This window comes from Haematobia irritans, chromosome 2, assembly GCF_050003625.1.
Source record: "Haematobia irritans isolate KBUSLIRL chromosome 2, ASM5000362v1, whole genome shotgun sequence".
Taxonomy (NCBI): Eukaryota; Metazoa; Arthropoda; class Insecta; order Diptera; family Muscidae; genus Haematobia; species Haematobia irritans.
Window position 1 is genome coordinate 202,323,532 of NC_134398.1, and position 9,255 is coordinate 202,332,786.

General features: G+C 34.8%; 1 protein-coding gene across 1 annotated transcript; it reads right to left on the reverse strand.

Moving 5' to 3' along the window:
- Positions 1-5,637: 5,637 nt before the first annotated feature.
- Positions 5,638-8,408, reverse strand: LOC142225241 (uncharacterized). The gene is made up of 3 exons (XM_075295015.1): positions 6,944-8,408; positions 5,964-6,553; positions 5,638-5,766 (listed from the first exon to the last, which is right to left on the reverse strand). The coding sequence occupies exons 1-3, from the start codon at positions 8,406-8,408 to the stop codon at positions 5,638-5,640; spliced, it is 2,184 nt and encodes a 727-aa protein (XP_075151130.1).
- Between the last annotated feature and the right edge of the window lie 847 nt (positions 8,409-9,255).

Consider the following 9,255-nt stretch of genomic DNA (forward strand, 5'->3'; position numbering starts at 1 on the left):
GGCATTTGATAAAGATTCAATTTCATTGCTTATTAGTAAATTGTATTCATTTGGATTTCATTCAAATTTTTTAGAATGGATGGCCTCTTATCTGAGAAACCGTATATACTATGTCTCAGTGGATGGCTTTAAGTCCTACTTATATACTGCTAGTTCTGGGATTCCACAAGGTAGTGTGCTGGGACCCTTACTATTTATTATATTCATTAATGATATAAGTTCGTATGTAAAGTGGTCGTGTATTCTTCTTTGTGCTGATGATCTCAAGCTATTTTTGCGCATATCTTCGGTTAGATATTTGTTCCGTCTTCAAGATGATTTGAGAAATATAGCTGATTGGTGTAATATGAATCTTCTAGAAAAACATTCAAAAATGTAATGTTATTTCTTACTATAAGTGCAGGAATCCTATCTTTTATAACTATACGCATAAGCGTAGGAAGGCCTCTGGGGAGGGGGCTTAGACCCCCCCCCAGAAAAATTTTAGCCCCCCCAGGATTTGAAAACCTATTTACGATTTTCCATTTTTATAAAAAATAAACAAGCCCAGCCAAAAAAGCGTCGCAAAAAAAGTAATGAAAATGATCTTTTTTGGATCCGGAAGTGGTGCAAAATTGGCGAAGAAGCGTTGAATTTAACATAGGCTTGTCATAGGACGGAAGTCCTCCATTTCAACAACCGTTGCACTGAATTTGCATCACTTCTTTAGGTGTGATCCGAATTCAATGTTTTGAATGTAAATTAAAAAATTCTGTTATATTTTGTCAAATAAATAATTTTTATAATTTTTTATGGATTCTAATGCTTGTCGGAAACGTATGACCTCAAATATTTTCAAAAATTCACAAGTTTTTCAGAATGGATTTAGAATTTTTTCGACAAAATTTTAATTATTTGTACCATTTTATGAATTCTTACTTCGTTTTTAAGTTATTTGAAACAAAAAAATTAAAATTTCCCATTAAAAGTATGAAAAAACCAAGTTAAAAAAATTGAATTTAAAGAACTTCCTGAGTAGTTAAAATAAATAACATCATTGGGAGTACATCTTCTGGAAGTGCTTTTAAAGTTGTGTCTTTGGAAGAACTTCCAAATTTTTTATGAAATAAAACATTAATTGAAATATAAATAAATGAAATATAAATTTTTAGCTAGGGGGGCTATAGCCCCCCCTAGGAAAATTGTCTAGCTACGCTAATGACTATACGTTAAATGGGCTTGTTTTGAATAGGGTTGAGGAGATAAAGGATCTTGGTGTAATTCATGATTCGAAATTCACTTTTACCCGCCATATTGATTATATTGTTCCAAGGGCATATTTATTGCTTGCCTTCATTAAGAGAAATTGTGGAGATTTCAAGGATCCTTATTCGGTTAAGTTAGTTTATACTGCTTTAGTTAGGTCTAAATTGGAATATGGTGTTTTTGTTTGGAGTCCTTATTATGGAATTCATTCCCAAAGACTTGAAAGGATTCAGAGGAAATTTATTAATTTTGCACTCTACCCGCTTAACTTTTCTGTACCGTATCCCACTTATGAGGCGAAATGTCGATTAATTCATATGAAAACTTTGGCTAATAGGCGTTGTTATTAGTCTTTAATATTCATTTATAAACTTATTTCTGGTGACATCGATTGCCCGGGTTTACTTGAAAATATCCACTTCAGGGTTCCTCTTAGGACTTTGCGTAGTAGTGAGTTGTTTCATATACCCCGTCATAGGACTAATTATGGTTCCAATGAACCAATGAGTCGTGCATTGGTTGAATTTAATAATATCTCCAATGAAGATATTGATATATTTGATAAATTTTCAAAATTTGTTAATATTCTGGATTTAATATATTTTTAGTTCAAAGTAGTCTGTAAGGAATGTTGTATTTCCATAGACTTAAATAAATAAATAAAAAATCTTGGAATATTACCAAGAAATAAATTGTAAGAAAGTACGAGATATGAGCATACAATGAAGTTTGCTCGAATAAAATGAACCAAGCAAAACTTGGGTAAGTAGATGATGTGAAAAACTGCTTACTAGGAGAATTTGTGTCATTCCTCCAGTAACACCACAGGCTTGAGAATAATGACTTATCGCCAGAGTATGGTTTGGTTTACCATACAACAAATTTTGGAGAGTACCACATAGAAATAGTACTCTCTTGCAAAAAGTAAGCAGGGCTTCCATTTTGTAGTTGTAATTGATCTGAGTTATGGGCGGTGGTCTGACAGAGCTTCACAGCTACAGCAGGGTTTATAATGTTGACACTTTTGTGCTTTTTTTGATACATTTCGACTGCCAAAAGCACCGTGGCACGACTTCGAGCCATGTGAAACGTGTAATGTGATTTTCTTTTCCGCCACACAGAGGAACAGAGTATTATAAGATAGTGTACAGGGATCCGGAGCGGAGCGGAGCGGAGCGTGGAGCGGAGCGGAGCAAGCCCTTTTTTTGCCGGAGCGGGAGCGGAGCGGGAGCGGCATTTCTAAAATCCGGAGCGGAGCGGGAGCGGAGCGGTTTCCAAATGAAAAACCGCTCCGCTCCGAATAAAATATTACTTGAATGAAATGTGTAACTTTGAAATTACACTTTGTAGGTAATTTCAAATTTAGCTAGTACTTAGCGTAGTGTGAGTAAACGTTTAAAATGTGCGATATGTATTTTTGTACGTACGTACATTGGGGAAAACACAACGTGTTTTTTAGTAATTGTTTTCAAAAACGGCAAATGTTAAAATATGTATCTAGTATGTGTTGTAAAAGTAACAACAGTACTTTCGATCAATTTCATCCCGTATTACTACAAAGATGTTTGTAATGAACGTCAAATAAATGCAATTAAACGATCTTATTTATATTTAATTTTTTAGTTTTCTACACTGAAAAAAATATTGTCGTGAAGTCAAAGATTCCATGTCCTTAGAATAAGAATGCAAATTTGCTTAACATGGAAGACGCATTTCTCTAAAATAAAGTTTTTTTCTTGTCCAAAAGGCAATAAACTTTTGAATGAAGTTGTAATGTCCTTATAATTAAGTGATTTTACTTAAATATGTGTATCATAACATGAAAGATAAAATTTTTGAGGTAAGGTCAACGTGACTTTAATAATTAAGAAAAATTCTTTAAAATTAATAAAATTGTCTTTAAATTTGTTTCCTTTTTGCATCTTGCCTACAAAGCAAAAAATCGTTAAAAAATAAGACATGCTTTTCAACACTTTATTTTAAAGACGCTTTTTACATAGCATAATTTCTACTGGAAGTCGAGTCTTAATATGGAAAAAAATAACTCGTTAACTCGTTTTTAAAGGATTTTGATAACAACTGACGAAAAAAAATCTAAAAAAATTAAAAATTAACATTTGCTTCCTAGAAGCAAGTACATAACCCCCAAATTTAGAAGAGAATTACGTCTGTAAAGTATCCTTACTTGTATTCTCCGCTTCTTTGGCTCGGAATTAATAACCAAACTATTAAAGTAAAGACAAAATCTTTGAGACCGGGCATGCTTTTTTTCATTCACATTTGCTTTACTATTGTACTATATCCTAGCATTCTCTTATTTCTGATATTAGTTCTCGAAAATTTAATTAAAATTATGGATAGTTTCAATTTTGGTTGAAAAATGTGCGCATATACATTTATTATACAATAAAGCGGAAAAAAGTGAAATTAGGTAACACTAGATCTGAGTAAGAATATTCGTAGGTATACCACGGACTGATGTCGATGGTGGTTGTTGCAAACATAAACATACACACACACATTACAAATATAACAAAACCTCTTCTCTACGTCTGTTGCAAAACAAAACAAGTAAGGAAAGTCTAAAGTCGGGCGGTGCCGACTATATTATACCCTGCACCACTTTGTAGATCTAAATTTTCGAGACCATATCACATCCGTCAAATGTGTGGGGGGCTATATATAAAGGTTTGTCCCAAATACATACATTTAAATATCATTCGATCTGGAAGAATTTGATAGACTTCAACAAAATCTATAGACTCAAAATTTAAGTCGGCTAATGCACTAGGGTGGAACACAATGTTAGTAAAAAATATGGGAAACGTTTAAATCTGAAGCAATTTTAAGGAATCTTCGAAAAAGTTTATTTATGATTTATCGCTCGATATATGTGTATTAGAAGTTTAGGAAAATTATAGTCATTTGTACAACTTTTCGACTAAGCAGTGGCGATTTTACAAGGAAAATGTTGGTATTTTGACCATTTTTGTCGGAGTCAGAAAAACATATATATGGGAGCTATATCTAAATCTGAACCGATTTCAACCAAATTTTGCACGCATAGCTACAATGCTAATTCTACTCCCTGTGCAAAATTTCAACTAAATCGGAGTTAAAAATTGGCCTCTGTGGCCATATGAGTGTAAATCGGGCGAAAGCTATATATGGGAGATATATCCAAATCTGAACCGATTTCAACCAAATTTGGCACGCATATTTACAATGCTAATTCTACTCCCTGTGCAAAATTTCAAATAAATCGGAGCAAAAAATTGGCCTCTGTGGTCATATGAGTGTAAATCGGGCGAAAGCTATATATGGGAGATATATCCAAATCTGAACCGATTTCAACCAAATTTGGCACGCATAGTTACAATGCTAATTCTACTCCCTATGCACAATTTCAACTAAATCGGAGCAAAAAATTGGCCTCTGTGGGCAAATGAGTGTAAATCGGGCGAAAGCTATATATGGGAGCTATATCTAAATCTGAACCGATTTGGCTTATATTTTGCAAGTTTTTCGAGACCCATAAAATATTCGGATTTACGGAATTTGAGGAAGATCGGTTGATATACACGCCAATTATGACCAGATCGGTGAAAAATATATATGACAGCTATATCTAAATCTGAACCGATTTTTTCCAAAATCAATAGGGATCGTCTTTGAGCCGAAACAGGACCCTATACCAAATTTTAGGACAATCGGACTAAAACTGCGAGCTGTACTTTGCACACAAAAATACATCAACAGACAGACAGACAGACGGACAGACAGACAGACATACAGACGGACATCGCTAAATCGACTCAGAATTTTATTCTAAGACGATCCGTATACTAAAAGGTTGGTCTATGATTACTCCTTCTTGGCGTTACATACAAATGCACAAACTTATTATACCCTGTACCACAGTAGTGGTGAAGGGTATAAAAAAACTTTCGGAGAGTAGTTACTTCTACTCTGTGTATAGACTTTCAATTCCAATCAGCGTTGCCGTTTTGGTCCGATCGGACCAAAATTGGTCCAAAAGATTTCTAATTTTTAAATTTGGTCCGATGGTCAGACCAAACAGAATTTGGTCCATTTTCATTTCATTTCATTTCATTTCATATATCTTTATTTCATAATCGAAAAGCCAAGGACAGGCCAAATATGATTATGCATAGCTACAATTTAGAAAGACACTATGGTATAACAAATTCAAATCCATATATAATTTACTTAGACATCTATTATTATATCAAAATGCAGTAAATAAATAAATGACACTAATATGGGTAAATAATAAGAGAACATTTTAAATTGGACGACCATTAATGTCAGTGTATAACATTTTTCTGTTTCCTTTCTTTCTAAAGCCGCGAAATTAATATTCGTCTATATTCATGACAAGGTAGGGAGAAATTCCAATTGTCGTAGGGAACAATTGTGTTCCACAACCTTACCACTCTCACCTGAAATGATCTCTGCATCACTAATGTCTGGTACCGCGGAACCACCAAGCAGCGAGTTCTATTCGAGTCTCCAAATTCAAAAAGTGCAATCAAATAGGATGGATTACAATATTTCATTGTCTTGTAAAACAACATCATTAGCCTTAATTTAATAAAATTCTCAAAGGTGCACCCTAAAAGTTCCACAGAGCTGCTTGTTACATGGTCATGCATCCTCAAATTGTATATATATCGAATAATTCGATTAAAACAAACCTTGAGGCGATGTAGGCTACCCGAACTGGTTCCTGAAAATACTTCCAGGCCATACATAATGTGTGGCATTAGAAGACCAAGTCCTATGCGCCTTCGTATAGTAAAAGGGAGACTTGATCCTGCCCTATAAATTCTGCGTAGTTGAAATGTAATATTCGAAATGACCTTATTTATATGCCTGTCGAAATTAAGACGATTATCAACGTAAAATCCCAAAACCTTAATGCAATCAACTTTGTCAATAACACTATTGTTAATAAAGAAATTCAAACTAGAAAAATTCGAACCATTAAAAGTAATGCACTTGGATTTAGCAGCATTAACCTCAATAAAATTATCCCTACACCATGTAGACACCGCCACCAGTTCATCATTCATCCGATCCTGGAACTGGATGCACTCCACTCCACTACCAACTATTTGCAAATCATCAGCATATAGCCGAGCCCTTCCAAAGGATAAAACCTGAAATATATCATTGATATATATTGAGAAAAATAAAGGACCTAAAATGGAGCCTTGTGGAACACCGCGATATACATTCCGTAAGCGGGAGGTGGAACCATTACACTCAACGTACTGACTTCTACCTGAAAGAAAGGATTTGCATAGGCGACAAAGAGGAATAGAAAATCCGTAAAACTGGTACATTTTGTTGAGGAGAAGTTCATGACTGATAGAGTCAAACGCCCGGCTAAAATCGAGACTTACCAATACCGTAAAATTTCTGCAGTCTAAGTTCCTCCGTATATCATCAACTAAATCAACCATCAGTGTAGTGGTACTGTGCCCTTTCCTGAACCCGGATTGAAATTCCGAAATCAATCTATTCTCCGACAAGAAATCCGAGAGCTGGTTATTTATAATTACTTCCAACACTTTAGAGAGTGCGGGGAGTATGCTAATAGGCCGAAAGTCAGAAGGCCCCTGCGGATATCGAATCTTGGGAACAGGCACAATCCTAGCACAAGTCCACTGACTCGGAAATGTCGAAGTGGTAATAATCGCGTTGAATATATGTGCGATATGATGCGATATACCCGGAAATAGCATCCTAATAAATTTCAACGGAATACCATCACTTCCGACGGCATTAGATTTTATGCTGCAGATAGCAGACCAGATATCATCGACATCTACAGTCCTCAAGGAGAACCCAGAAAAGGAAGAATCCAAATAATCCTCGAATGCAATAGATGGGGAGTTTTCCAAAGGAGCCATAGTAAAAAATTCATTACACAAATCAACATCCACTTCAACTGCCCCTAAGGAATCATCCAAATAGCCCAGATGTCGCAACTCTCTCCACATATTTCTGGGAGACGATGCCAAGAACAGCCGTCTATAAAACTTTGCTCTGCATTTTCTTATAGTCCTCTTCAGCCGATTCCTATATCTGCAATACACATTCCAATTAGCCTGGCTCCTATCTTCCATGTACGACCTATAAGCGAGGTCCCTAAACTCAGCCGCTATCTTCACATGCCTATCTTCCATCCAACCCGTGTTCCTGACGCCACTAATAACCCTAGATGGCACATGCCTATCAAAATTGGTCAATACAATGTCATTGAAGTACTGCAGTTGAAGATCCGGGTTATTAGTGAGACGTATTCTTTCCAACCCTGACACTGCAATATGAGCTAAACATTCGTCTAAATTAAGTTGAGAGTAATCACGTATAACAATTCTATCTGATTCAAAATGCTTCGGTATATCATATGCAATATATATTGCAGCATGGTTCGAATTTAAGCATGGAAAAAGGAATTGTCCCTTTGTCCGAACCAGCCGGGCATCACTAACAATGAAATAGTCTATGAGAGTACATCTATTAGAATGATAAGTGAAATGAGTCGGAATGGAATTGTGTACCAATGATAATCCATATCGAGAACATAAGTCTCGAATCCCAATGCTATGCTCATAAAGATTAATGTTAAAGTCACCTACGAAAACAGAATGTTCATAGCGAGACGTCAAGTCTCCAATCGCAGCCTCACAACTTGCCAAATTGCCGTAAGGTAGGTATAAAACACCTACCAAAAGTGGAGGGTCCCGAGCAGTCCCAATCTCCAAAAAAATTCCCTCGGAAACACAATAGTTTTCCAATTTATATATAACCTTAGCCTTTAAAGAAGTTTTCACAAAACAACAAACACCCCCTCCTCGACCTGCAGTTCTATCCATCCTAAAGATACGATAACCATCTATTCTGACTGCGGCATCCAAGATATCTATCTTCAGCCAAGACTCTGATACCCCTATAATATCAAAAACTCCACTTGAGAATATCAACCGAATTTCATCAATTTTACTCGAATTGTTTCCAGGCGCAATGCTCTGAGCATTAATATGAATAATATTTAAGTGGTTTGAACTCAAGCGAAGGTCAGTAACAGAATTGACATTAATGATCGGTCCAAGGTTACTATCCAAACTCATTTTTCATGATAAATACCCATATAAGTGTCAATTTATTTACATACAGAATTATCTTAAGACTAAACTTAATATTAGAAGAAAAGGAAGAAAGCTTGTAGAATATAATTGACAATATCTTTATTACGTAGAAAAAGTTAACGCTTCGTAATAAACTATCAAAAACAACAAAATGTTCTCAGAATTTAAGAAATTGAAATCAAATTAATGATACCGTATAGAAATGCACAATATCTCAACTGCAAAGAGTGAAAAAGAAACAAAATCCAAACTAAATAAGTAAGTAAAATGATCTGAAAATAATTATTACAAATGGAATGAAAAACTATTTATGTCCGAATCCTAAGGTCGAGAGTGTATGAAACGATAAAAAATAACAGTAACCACGTACTTAGTAATCTTAATAGTTTAGTAAAAACTTTGTTTCACATGCAGTTACCACATAACATAGGACATTAAAACTGGGGATCTCTTACATATTATTATGTTCTCTTAGTGCTTATCAAATGCTTAAAGCACTTTTATGATATGCAAAAACTTAGTGGTACTTTAAAAGCGGTGTTGTCTTTTAATATGGTAGAGTTTATAGAAAAAAAATGTAAATATGTTTACAGTTCTATATACCAAACATGCTTTACAATATTCACCTCACAAAATCGTTATTTTGTGTGGTGAATATCGAGAACTTATTGACCTAATAAATATTCACCACAGTGTAAACAAGAAACAACAATTCATATTAAGAAGCTCGTGACTTCACATTAGTAGCAAGCAGCCTTTGCAAAAACAAAAAATGGTTAATAAAAACAAAATGTGATAAAATAGTGTGGTGGTTATTCTTAGAGAATAA